The sequence below is a fragment of the Erythrolamprus reginae genome, chromosome 3 (assembly GCF_031021105.1).
Source record: "Erythrolamprus reginae isolate rEryReg1 chromosome 3, rEryReg1.hap1, whole genome shotgun sequence".
NCBI classification, from domain to species: domain Eukaryota; kingdom Metazoa; phylum Chordata; class Lepidosauria; order Squamata; family Dipsadidae; genus Erythrolamprus; species Erythrolamprus reginae.
The window spans coordinates 238,135,207-238,149,204 of NC_091952.1; the positions used below are offsets into that span (position 1 = coordinate 238,135,207).

The 13,998-nt window shown below is 39.2% G+C and overlaps 1 protein-coding gene across 2 annotated transcripts in view; it reads left to right on the forward strand.

Moving 5' to 3' along the window:
• Positions 1-4,039: 4,039 nt before the first annotated feature.
• MED30 (mediator complex subunit 30) overlaps positions 4,040-13,998 on the forward strand; it is a 38,868-nt gene continuing 28,909 nt past the window's right edge. The window contains exons 1-4 of one of the 2 annotated variants that reach the window (XM_070749249.1): positions 4,040-4,283; positions 5,687-5,861; positions 6,522-6,680; positions 8,994-9,104. In XM_070749249.1, coding sequence (XP_070605350.1) covers positions 4,078-4,283; positions 5,687-5,861; positions 6,522-6,680; positions 8,994-9,104 — 651 coding nt within the window. In that variant the 5' untranslated portion in view covers positions 4,040-4,077. The other variant, XM_070749250.1, reaches the window with a different exon arrangement.

Sequence of the window (13,998 nt, forward strand, 5' to 3'; positions counted from 1 at the left end):
TTTAAAGTCCTTTTGATATTTATAGATGCTTTTTAATGTTAGAATAATATGAGATCTTTACCCACCAAATGCACCACAGGTAAAAAGTAGTGTTCCCTGTTTTTAGACATGCACATTAAAAACTGCTCAAGAATTACCTAAAAATTAAGCCTTTTGCAGGGTTTGTGAGTGAAATAGCCTGTTCTGCAGGGCATGACTAATGAAATAAATTACTCCACACAGCATGGATTCAATATTGTATCTCAAATTTAGCACACCCCCATGGTTTTTGAAGTTTATAATTCTATAGAAAAGGCTTTGTATCTGTCATGAATTAATCTTGCGCTAAAACCTATGGTCCATTTTTCTGGAAAGTGTCTTCCTTTTAAGAGAAATTTCTTTTTTTTTAAAAAAAAGAGAAAATGAACTTCTCATTCTCAGGGTGGTCTTGAACTTTTTATTCGATTAGACTACAAGCTCCATCAAACATAACAAGGTGTTTGAGGATGTCCCATGCACACAAACCAGGGATAAAAATAGAGATAATAAATAAGGAGCACATATATAAGGCTTTTAGTTAGAGCAGAATTAACTATAGAGCAATTTGAAGGTACCAAAAATATACCTATGAAAATATGGAAGATAAACAATGCATTAACCTTTAAAAAGGATGGATGAGAACTAAATAATTGATTCCCAGGATATGCGTACAAGACTGCAAATTCTACATCGTGTTAGTGGCAAAATCCTTGAAGTTGGGTCATTCCAGATGGAGACTTCTTCAGAATTAATAGATGGCAATACTGTACACCATTCAGTAGCAAAATGTAAGCATCTTCGTGATACCAAGTGCCCAGGATACAGCTATTGGCAGCTGATGCTTGTTAGCATTGTTTATTCTTCCATGCAGAAGAGGAGCCTAACTCAGATTGCTAATTATATGCTGTATTTCTTCAAGCACCTCTGCCTCTGACAATGACAAATGTGCGAGCTTTAGCAGGGCCCAGTTTCCCAGATACATCACGCAGGTTGAGCAGATCACGGTTAGACTTATATTCATGCTACATTTAAATCTATCTATCTATCTATCTATCTATCTATCTATCTATCTATCTATCTATCTATCTATCTATCTATCTATTTTTCTATCTATCTATCTATCTATCTATCTATCTATCTATCTATCTATCTACCTACCTACCTACCTACCTACCATCTATCTATCTATCTATCTATCTAATCTATCTATCTATTTTTCTATCTATTTTTTCTATCTATTTTTTCTATCTATCTATCTATCTATCTATCTACCTACCTACCTACCTACCATCTATCTATCTATCTATCTATCTATCTATCTATCTATCTATCTATCTAATCTATCTATTTTTCTATCTATCTATCTATCTATCTATCTATCTATCTATCTATCTATCTACCTACCTACCTACCTACCTACCTACCTACCTACCATCATTATCTATCTATCTATCTATCTATCTATCTATCTATCTATCTATCTATCTATCTACCCACCCACCCACCCACCCACCTACCATCTATCTATCTATCTATCTATCTATCTATCTATCTATCTATCTATCTATTTTTTCTATCTATCTATCTATCTATCTATCTATCTATCTATCTATCTATCTATCTATCTACCTACCTACCTACCATCATTATCTATCTATCTATCTATCTATCTATCTATCTATCTATCTATCTATCTATCTATCTATCTACCTACCTACCTACCTACCTACCTACCTACCTACCTACCATCATTATCTATCTATCTATCTATCTATCTATCTATCTATCTATCTATCTATCTATCTATCTATCTATCTATCTATCTATCTATCTATCCATCCATCCATCTATCCATCTATCTATCTCAGTGGTTCCCAACCTTTCTAATGCCATAATCCTTTAATACAGTTCCTCATGTTGTGGTGACCCCCAACCTTAAGTCTAGCGCCAATTCTCCCAACAGAGCTTTAAGCGGATGGGCAGGAAGGTCAAAGGGACCCCCCCCCACTGTAAACGCCTGATTGGTCAGATTGTAAAAATATGTTCCAAGGCGTCAGAATAGAAGCTTTAGTTCCTAACACCATGGGAAGTTTGTCATTCATTACCCATGGTCTTAGGTGAACCCTGTGAAACGGTCATTTGGCCCCCAAAGGGGTCCCGACCCCCAGGTTGAGAACCACTGAATCCCAAGTATCTTTCATTTTATATATATCATCTATGCATCTTTCAATCATCTATCAATTTAAGAGCTTCGGTGGTACAATAGTTAGAGTACAGTACTGCAAGCTACTTCTCCTGATCTGCCAGCAGTTTGACAGATCGAATCTCAGTAGGCTCAAGGTTGACTCAGCCTTCCATCCTTCCAAGGTTGGTAAAATGAGGAGCCAGATTGTTGGGGGCAATATGCTTACTCTCTGTAAACCACTTAGAGAGGGCTGTAAAGCATTGTGAAGCGGTATATAAATCTAAATGCTATTGCTAATCTATCAGTATATTATCAAATCCATCAGTCTATCTCTCTTTGTTTTTTCCTGTCTCTCCCCCCCATCCCCGTGGAGATTCACACTGCCCACACTCTCCTGGCCTTTTGAAAGGCCTTAAAAACAAGTCTTTGCTGGCAGGCCTGGGGCTGTTGAGTGCGAACTCTCAGCTCCGGCCAATGGCATGGTTGAGGTATGATTTCTTGTTGAATGGTTTTTAAGTTTGAGATTTTAAATTTTGTACTGTCTTAATACTTCCTTTTACGTTTGAGTTTTTAAAATTGTATTATTTTATCTTGTATGCCACCCTGAGTCTACTGGGGAAGAGCAGTCTATAAATGTATGTGCATGTATGTATGTATGTATGTATGTATGTATGTACATACATTTAGTTCCTCTACTTACGAACTTAATTCCCTCCGTGACCAGGTTCATAACTAGAAAAGTTTGTAAGAAAAAACAATTTTTCCCATAGCAATCAATGTAAAAGCAAATAATGCGTGCGATTGGGAAAACCACAGGGAGGATGGAGAGACCCTGTTTCCTCCCAGGAAATTCCTAGAGAGGCCCCACGGAGGCTTCTCCCCACCTTTTCCAGTACTGTTTCCTCCCAGGAGATTCCTAGAAAGGCCCCACAGAGGCTTCTCCCTGCCTTTTCCAGTTATAGTTTCGGAGGCTTGGGTTTGTAAGTGGAAAATGGTTCTTGAGAAGAGGCAAAAAAATCTTGAACACCCGATTCTTATCTAGAAAATTTCTTAAGTAGAGGCGTTCCGGAGTTCGCAATGGCTGTTGTCTTTTCATTTATAAATATACCTGGATCAAATACTTTTCATCCCTTCCTGAATATATCTTAAAACTGTGGTATCTCTTCAACGAAGCAGACCCAGTTCATCTCCTATCCAGAAACCTCTCTGCATTGCATTCAATATATGGCCATCACTGTCAGGAATTTGATTCCTTTTGAGCCTAACTGGATCAAGGATGACCCGGCCTTCCATCCTTCCGAGGTCGGTAAAATTACAACCCAGATTGTTGCTGACTCTGTAAACTGCTTAGAAAGGGAAGTAAAACACTATGAAGTGGTGTTCAGAGCTATTGCTATTTCTCAAGTCTAGCTGTTTTAAGATGGGTGGACTTCAACTCCCAGAATTCCGCTACCTGGGGAATTCTGGGAGTTGGAGTCCACTCATCTTAAAGCAGCCAGATTTGAAAAGCACTAAATTAAAGGCAACCCGCATTAATCCTGTTGAGCTTTCCCCGCTATTCTTCAGCTTCTAATTCAACCTCGACAACAAAAAGAAAAAAGCTGCATTTTGCATACAAGCTATAGAACAAAACTAAAAAAAAGTATTTTTTCCTCTTGATTTTGCGCCATGGAGGGAGAACGAGCAGCAAAGGGGAAAAGAGGGGGAGGGGAAGAACGAAAGGGAATTGGAATTATATTGGCTGGGGACAATGGGTGACAGTACTCCTCCCCATCAAAACGCAACCGAAACTCCGAGGGAAATAACTCGGCGCGGGCCGCTTTCTTCCGAGGGGGGCGGGGGTGGAGAAGGAGTCCCTGTACGGTGGAGAGAAAATGGCACCGCCCTGGCGATGCACAGAAGGCATCCATTGCCAAGAGTCCTTACCGCGTGACGTCATCACGCCCCGCCGTTTGAAATCGACGCAGGTTTGCGCGTCGGGAGGAGGGAGACGCCGACGACCGGGGAGGGGAGGGGGAAAGAGCCCATTACCCTGGACGGGACATAAAGAGGCCGCTGTTACTTGGACCACGACGGCTAGGTATTCTCGTGTCTATCGTTCTCTTTCACTCCCCGGGAACAGTTGGACTACCTCCTTCAGCAATCCCGGTCCAGTGGCTGGGAATGTGAGTCCTGTGTCCCTGCAAGTTATCGGGCGAAAGAAGGCTGGGATTGTAAACGTTTTGCATGTTAATAAAGACACGGTTTTTGTGCCTGAGACTGGGGACGTTTGGCAGACTGCCCCCAAAAGATGAGTGGTTTCATTTGTGGGAGTTTTGGGTTTGTTTGATTTTTTTTTTAAAAAGGAAAATCTGTAATTAATGGACAGATATTTCAGGCTTCCGTCCCTTTGGAACTGAGCAAATTAATAATAATAAAAACAACAGAGTTGGAAGGGACCTTGGAGGTCTTCTAGTCCAACCCCCCTGCACTACTTCAGACAGATGTTTATGCAACATCTGCTTAAAAACTTCCAGTGTTGGGGCATTCACAACTTCTGAAAGCAAGTTAAAGGTCCCGAATGCCAGTCTGATGTACAGTATTTATTTGATCCTGGTAAAATGCCACCTGAAGTTGTGGATGCTCCAACCTGAGGAGCTATTTATGCAAAATGGGATGGACTAGAAATCCTTCAAGATCCCTTTCAACCCTGGGTTTATGGGAACATAAAGGAAGCGGATCCAACAATAGGTTACCAACAAAGCAGAGGTTTTAGGAAGCCAAGGATGTCTATTTTATTTATTTATTTATTCTGCCAAGTACCTATTGGTAGTATACAAAGATATAACAATGTTTATATACATGATACTAATGAGAGAGAAAATGTGGTGCGAGTTCCAGACAGATTTACTGTATTCAAGGACTGGTCTGGCGAAAGTTCTGGAAAGTCAGCTCCCCAAACTTTCAAGACTAAAAGATATGGATTCTCCTGAATTGGTTTTAAGTCGTCTTCAAGCAGCTTTTTAAAGTTTGGCTTGGTGTAGCGGTTAGTTTATATAGGAACAGGGCAAGGGAGTCTGCTGTTGTGAGCGAGGATGTGCAAAAGTAATCTAGGGAGAAAGAATGCACTTTTCTAAATAACAAATAATAAGAATAATATTTACATATGCCTAGCTGCATGGCGACATGATAAAACGCACAACTCTAAAGGGAGCTCAGCATGTTTATGCAGAAATTGAACTGCTGTCTTTGTTTCTTTAAGGACTCCTGCACTGATCAGTTATATGCCCAAAACTTCTGCCTCTGTAGTCTTACAAATGTGTGAAATGTAAGGTTTTGAGTGTGGCATTAATTTGTAGATGGAGGACTCCAATGTAATTTAACTTTAATATGTCAATAACAAATCATCAGCATATTAAACATCTGTATCCAGCAGATTTATGTATACTTTGACATCCATTTTCCTTTTTTTCTATTTAATAGTTTGATTTTTTTACATTTTAGGATGTCTACACCGCCTCTAGCAGGGCCAGGATTGCCTCCTGGTCCATTTTCTGGACCACAGGGTCAGGCTGCACGAGAAGTGAACACAGCTTCGTTGTGTCGCATTGGTCAAGAGACTGTGCAGGACATTGTATTCCGCACTATGGAAATTTTCCAGCTGTTAAGAAATATGCAGGTAAGGAATCACCTGGTGAAATAATGCTATTCTCATCTCTTGTAAAAAACCTGAATTAAATTGAAAAAAGTGCATAGTAAAATATATGTAAGCAAAAACAACTTTAGCATTCAGAAAAAGAACTCCTTTGCCTCCTACATATTTTCATTAAAAATAACTGCTTTAACGATTTATCTGCCTTTCTCCCTAGATAATTTACTTTTAAAATGGGAGAATCTTAGCTTCACTAAAAATATAGTAAAGGAGGCAGATAATTCTTTTCTAATTAATCTGTCTTTGGAGAGGATTTGTTTTGAGTTCAAGATTTTTTTTAGACAAAATGTGCTGCTATAAAGAAAACAGACCAATTGCATATTCTAGTTAAAATATAGGTAAATGATTTATAAATTGATAATAGTAGGTATGTAAGTTCTCTCTGTTTTTTTCTTCTTTTGTTATATGCTTCAGTGAAGGCAGTACTGTATAGACATTGGATAACATTTGCTCTAAATAAATGGAATGAAGCTCAAATAGCATTGGAAACTAACAAAGTTTTTGTTAAAAACTTTTCATGCTTGTGGAAGAAATGAATGAGGGTTGTTGTTGTTGTTGTTTGTCATTGCATATTATCAACAATGGCTAAAATTTGATTTCTTGCTGTTAAATATTTGAATATTCCAGCTTCCAAATGGTGTCACTTATCATACGGGTACATATCAAGACAGACTGGGAAAGCTGCAAGAACATCTGCGCCAACTCTCTATACTGTTTCGGAAACTGAGATTGGTATACGATAAGTGCAATGAAAATTGTGCAGGACTTGAACCTATTCCAATAGAGGTAAGTGAAATGGGGAGGGGAGACAGAGACAAATCATCCAGTCCAGAAGAAGAGGGAAGCTGATTAATCTGTTTCAAAATCTCATTTATTCTAAAATCCTGAAATTTTCCATGTGAAACCTGGATTAGAATGGATACACCCAAATGCTAGTAATAAGTACCAATACTGAAAAACCTTGACATAATGGATCATTGGAGAAGGAAGGGTTCCATTAAATACAAATGTCTGTAAAGTTCAAATTTATCTTGTTTACATCCATTTATATTGTTTGCATAATTACCTAACTGAAGCGCATAGCACCATTAGCACTAAAACTTCAATTTAGTAGACAAATCCTCAATTTAATAGACATTTGTCTGTTAAATGGGATGAAGCCCAAATGAAATCTTTGTCCACTATATCTGAAGTCCACTCAGCTGAGGTTCATTAAAACAAGAGTTTACAAATAATTCCCTCTGCAAAAATACTCTCCTGCTTTACTTCATGGTTTCTCAATTGCTACAACAAAGAGAGGGGAAATTATTGTATTGCTCTTAGTGTAAAACTACTGAGAGCTAATGTACTACAGATTACTGAAGGATCTGCCAGAAGATCCAGATCAGTTTACATACGGTATCCATCATGATTTCCAGATGGTAAAACTTAATATATTTTCTGCTTATGCCTTTTGATCGCGGTTGAAAAACGTTTTAAAGAGTTTGCAAGTTGGTAAAAGGCAAAGTATATTTTTATTGCTTTGAGACATCTTAAATTTCTTGAAAATGTCCCAAAACAGATTGTATAATATAAGGGCTGTTAGAAAAAGAAACATTTCTGTAATTTCATATTCTCCTGTGCACTGCTATGGAGAATCCAAGCATGGGTTATCTTCTCATCTGATTGGCCAGGGAATGAGTTGCAGATTCTTTGGCCATACCTCTTCCTCCAGCCGAGCTCCTGTTTTTTCAACTCAGTCAACTTGAAGGGAGGCAAATTGAGTTGCTCCTGATTAATTTCAATTCATTGGATTTAATTCAGTTAATTGGATTTTTTTAAAAAACAAAAGAAAGAGTAGGAAATTTGAAATTTGGCTGGAAGTGCCTGGAGTGTTTGTGAGAGACGCCTAGCGCGATGTTCGGATCACAGTTTAGCTGCCATTGCCATGTGTCTTGCCTTCAATATCTTGCTTGCAAGAAGACCTCTGAGCAGCTTTTGGCTTCAAAGCCTCCTGATTGGCTGCCTCGTTAAATCTCCGAAGGGAGGCAACCTTTTCGACTTGGATCTCTGTGGGCAGCCATTTTGTGAGTGTTTTATTTCTGGCTGCAGCTCCAATCGGCTCAAAGCCCAGGAGGGGCGTGGCAAGTATTTAAAGGAGATTTGCACAGATATCCTTTTTGAAGAGAGAGGGGCTTTTGGCAGATCCCAGTCTGTTCCACGTATGTGACTATTGCCGGCTGGAAGTCGTGAGGCAGTCAGCATTTTCTGCTATAAGTATTTTCTGCTATAAGTATTAACAGTCTCACACTAAAACGACTTTTGGTTTTGGCTGTTCCTTCTGTTTCTGGCCATTGCTGCCGCTGTTGCTATCCTTGCTATTTCCTAATTCACAGTTCCTGTGAAGCATAGTGAGTACAGTACTGGGACAGAAGATCGATTGTTGGCTGAAGGCCTGCATCAGGTTGGCCTGTGAGCATCATGCCTGGCCCCCTTCTCATCACATCACAGCACACTTGACCAGGAGTGCGGTCACCAGGGCAGCATGCGCAATGCAGGCCTCTATCCTTGAGATTTGTAGAGTGGCCACATGGTCTTCGCCATTTGTGAGGTGAATTATAAACTGGACATGTTCACCTCGGCGGATGCGGCGTTTGGGGGGCGAGTGTTGCAATGGGTTCTACCATTGAGGGGACCTTGGACCAATCTATTTCCAGTCTGACATCGATTTAGCTTGGGTATATCTCATGCTTGGACTCTCCATAGCAGCACACAGGAGAATAAACATTGTCTTACCTGAACTATGTGCGCTGTGGGAGAGTCCAACCCCACCCTAGTTCTGGTATGGTCCAGGTGTATCGGATGATCTCTGTCTTCTCCAGATCTGGGTCTTCATTAAAAAAAACCTGGAGCTCGGCCAGAGGAAGAGGCGTGGCCAAATAATTTGTAACTCAATCCCTGACCAATCAGATGAGAAGATAACCCATGCTTGGACTCTTTCGCAGCATATATAGAAAGAATGCTCAGATAAGTTAACATTCGTTTACCATAATTAACATATTATGATAACATAGCTTCTCACCCCAGATCTTAATATAGGACTTTTTCCCATATTTATAGCAGCTCATTCCTTACGTGGAAGAGGATGGCTTTAAACATGATGACCGAGGAGCCACCAACCAGCTACTCTTTGCTAGTGAAGAAAGACAGGAAATCATGGAAGTTATCAAGGTAGACCATATTCTATTTCTGGGTACCTTGTTGTGTAATTGTAAGCCAAGTGTATACATTTGACTAATTGAAAACTAAGTAATACGGCCCAGAACACAAATGTTGATTTATAGTCAGGAAAAAGAAGTAGAATAGAATATAGAACAGCATATTCTTTATTGGCCAATTGTGATTGGACACACAAGTAATTTGTGTCTGCTGCATAAGCTCTCTGTATACAAATAAGCAACAAGTGATAAATCATGAGATACAATCATAAACCATAAGATACAACCAACAAAGCATAGTCATAAAATACCAATAGGAGTAGATAATAGGAAAGATGCAAAGGATAATAATAATAATACAACCCTGCCACCTAGTTAGATATCCTAGTGCATAGACAACGCTATGGGAATTAGGTGTTTAGCAGAGTGATGGCCTGGGGAAAGATACTGTTTTTGTGGCTAATTGTTTGGGCATGCAATGTCCTCTAGTGGTATTCTGAAGGGAGAAATTGAAACAGTCCAGTTTATGGAAGGGGTCTGTAGATCTATCTATCTATCTATCTATCTATCTATCTATCTATCTATCTATCTATCTATCTATCTATCTATCTATCTATCTATATCTATCTATCTATCTATCTTTATCTATCTATCTATCTATCTATCTATCTATCTATCTATCTATCTATATATCGGAGTTTATTGAAAATAGAAGATTCTATCTCAAACATTTCAGAACATTTCAGAACTTTTAATTTTTCATTACATTGTTTTCATTACATAGCCAAGTTGGCTCATCAAGCATATTAATAAACAAATTAAAAGTTATAAATAAATGGTCTGAAATGTTTGGTCTAATGGTTAAGGCATCAGGCTAGAAATTAGGAGACTTTGAGTTCAAGTCCCAACATAGCCATGAGTTCCATCTGGATGAGTTTGCACCAGTCATTGTCTCTCAGCTCAACCCACCTCACATAATTGTTACTTATGAGGAAAATAGAAGGAAGAAGTATGTTGCATATATTTTCTGCCTCAAGTTATTTCTAAAAATAATAAAGGCAGAATAGAAAGAAATATCATTTTCCTCCTTTAGTTATATATTAATTTTGCAGGAGATTATATCGCACTATTTTATTTATATTAGAAAAATATATTCCTTTTTCCGAGGCCAAATATGGCAATTCTGCATTTTTACATTTTGAGATGATGATATTCTGGATATCCTTAACTGATCATGAATTAGTGTTTGTTGCTGATTTTTATTAAATGCTAATTCTTGTAGGACACTGTCATTTTATGTTTTAAAAATCAATTATGTTAATCAAAATTTAGACATGGTACTGAAGTCTCAAATGCTCCTCTTATAATTCTTTTTAGTTCTGTGCCCTTATTGTACATGCTCAGTCCTTGTAGTAATTTCATTCATAAGCCATGGTCTGGATTTATTATTTATTTATTAATCATTTATTATTTATTAATCAGATTTGTATGCCGCCCCTCTCCACAGACTCGGGGCAGCTCACAGCAATAACAACACAATGTAAAACAAATCTAATATTTAAGTTAATTTAAAAATCCCAATTTAAAAGCAATCATACATACTAGCGTACCATGCATACATTTTATAAGCCTAGGGGGAGGGGAAAAGTCAATTCCCCCATGCCTGACGACAGAGGTGGGTTTTAAGGAGCTTACAAAAGGCTAGGAGGGTGGGGGCAACTCTGATATCTGGGGGGAGTTGGTTCCAAAGGGTCGGGGCCGCCACAGAGAAGGCTCTTCCCCTGGGTCCTGCCAAACGACATTGTTTAGTTGATGGGACCCGGAGAAGGCCAACTCTGTGGGACCTAACTGGTCGCTGGGATTCGTGCGGCAGAAGGCGGTCCCGGAGATATTCTGGTCCGGTGCCATGAAGGGCTTTATAGGTCATAACCAACACTTTGAATTGTGACCGGAAACTGATCGGCAACCAATGCAGACTGCGGAGTGTTGGTGTGACATGGGCATATTTAGGAAAGCCCATGATAGCTCTCGCAGCTGCATTCTGCACGATCTGAAGTTTCCGAACACTTTTCAAAGGTAGCCCCATGTAGAGAGCATTACAGTAGTCGAGCCTCGAGGTGATGAGGGCATGAGTGACTGTGAGCAGTGACTCCCGGTCCAAATAGGGCCGCAACTGATGCACCAGGCGAACCTGGGCAAACGCCCTCCTCACCACAGCTGAAAGATGTTTCTCTAATGTGAACTGTGGATCGAGGAGGACGCCCAAGTTGCGAACCCTCTCTGAGGGGGTTAGTGACTCCCCCCCCAGGGTGATGGACGGACAGCTGGAATTGTCCTTGGGAGGCAAAACCCACAGCCACTCCGTCTTATCCGGGTTGAGCTTGAGTCTGTTGACACCCATCCAGACCCCAACAGCCTCCAGGCACCGGCACATCACTTCCACTGCTTCGCTGACTTTGTATTAATTAAAGATAAGTTGATTTGTTGGGACTCCTGGCTTATAATGGTTTGATGAATTTTGTTAGGTGCTTTATTCATAAATTTATTGTGTGATAATTATTCAGTCACTTGCTTGATCTTTCTGTTTGTATAAGGATGGTGCTGGTTATTCATTCATGGAACACTAATTGGAAAAAAAAGAGTAGATTCTTCTAAAAGCTAGGACCTATTTTCTTTATTCAACTGGACTATTCTATCAAATGTCCTACATTATTCTCCCTTGAACTACTATTATCCATTGATAGTTACTTTTCATTAAACTCTATGCACTTCTTGGTACTCTCCGAGCTTGGTTGGTTGCTTGCAGACATTTCATTATCCAACTAGGCAACATCATCAATGCAAGCGGGTGTAGTGTTTTGCTGCCTATTTATAAAGTAGCTTATAAGAATTTCTATTTGGAACTTCAAGTATTCATATTTGTTTTTGTTTTGTTTTTTCCATGTAAGATTTTTTATTTTTTCTCCACCATAAAATAAAACAATATATAGTTATAAACACAATAACAATGCTTAAAATCAATCATATACAAACTTTTCTTTTTTTATTATTATTTCTATTAATTTTATACAATATTAGCAATTCTTAAAATTCTAAATTAAAATTTTTCCCTCACCATCTTACTACAAAAGGTTACAACAATGTAAAGAATAATAACATCTCTTTTATCTAAATTTTAATCTTATATCATATAGCTAATTAAAATTTTTAATTTTTAATAAAAGAATAACGAATCCCAGTGACCGGTTAGGTCCCACAGAGTTGGCCTTCTCCGGGTCCCGTCGACTAAACAATGTCGTTTGGCGGGACCCAGGAGAAGAGCCTTCTCTGTGGCAACCCCGACCCTCTGGAACCAGCTCCCCCCAGATATCAGAGTTGCCCCCACCCTCCTTGCCTTTCGCAAGCTCCTGAAAACCCACCTCTGTCGTCAGGCATGGGGGAATTGAAATTTTTCCCTTCCCCCTAGGCTTATAGAATTTAAACATGGTATGCTTGTATGTATGATTGGTTCTTTAAATTGGGGTTTTTTAGATTATTTTTAATATTAGATTTGTTTACATTGTCTTTTTTATTGTTGTTAGCCGCCCCGAGTCTTCGGAGAGGGGCGGCATACAAATCTAATAAATAAATAAATAAATAAATAAAAGAAATAATAATAATAAAAGAAACTATTCAAAATATATCACCTACATCGTAAAATACAGTTCTATATGTTTAAGTCTAAACAATAAGTAAATTTTGTGAAATATAGTGCTACTACCATTTCTCATCTTTGTTATTGGTTAAGTACATATAATCTGCTAATTTGAAGAAAGACTCATTTTGGACAGAAACTCTACAGCTTCTTCCAAAATTAACACCTGACTCTGAGATTTGACCATCCATAAGTAGGTGTCGTTTTTCACATTTAAAGGTCATGGATGTCCTCAATCATTTAACAATCTAGATCAATGATGGTGAACCTATGGCAGGCGTGCCACAGGTGGCATGCGGAGCCATATCTGCTGGCACCTGAGCCATGGCCCTAGCTCAGCTCCAGCATGCATGTATGCGCCAGCCAGCTGATTTTCAGCTCACACAGAGCTCTGGGAGGGCATTTTCAACTTCCAGAGTGCCTCTGGGAAGTGGGAGAGGACATTTTCACTACCTCGAGCTCCAGGGAAGCTTCTGGAGCCTGGGGAGAGCAAAAAATGGGCCCACTAGAAGTTGGGGAACGGGCCATTTCCAGCCTCCAGAGGGGCAGAGGCGGCCATTTTCGCCCTCCCTAGGCATTGAATTATGGGTGTGGGCACTTGCGCATGCACAATAGTGCACACACACATGCGCTTTCAGCACCTGAGGGGGAAAAAGGTTCACCATCACTGACCTAGATTGATTTAGAGTGTTCTATTTTTTTTTCCAGACAGTACATTTGGACACCACTATTTGTTTCCTTCAAAGGATTATTAGTTTTATTTTTTGGAGAGAAATTGCATGACTTTTTAAAAAAATCAATAACAATTGGAAGGATCAAATATCTGTAGATAAGTATTTGTCTGTGTTAGCTTTGCATGGATTGGTTTTGCTGCAAAAGGAGGCCGTAGAGGGGAGATAGGTAGAAAGATAGGGATAGAAAGAGATATTTTCCATTTGGTATTTAGAAGATGAAAAAGAGTGTGTGTGTTTCTTTAAAATAATAAGCCATGCTGAGTTGTATTCAACTGGTACCCTTGAATAAAATTCTTTATCCCCTGAAGGGAAAGCTTTTATCTCAGGAACGATTATGTTTTATCTCCCTGTCGCCTCTCCAACTTACTTAGTTTCCCCCAGTGTTTGTTCTAAAGGACCTGAATAATTGGGTGTTGTTGCACTGAGAAGGGAAGGATCACCATTTAGGCACATCCCGATATTTATTTCCATCTCTATGC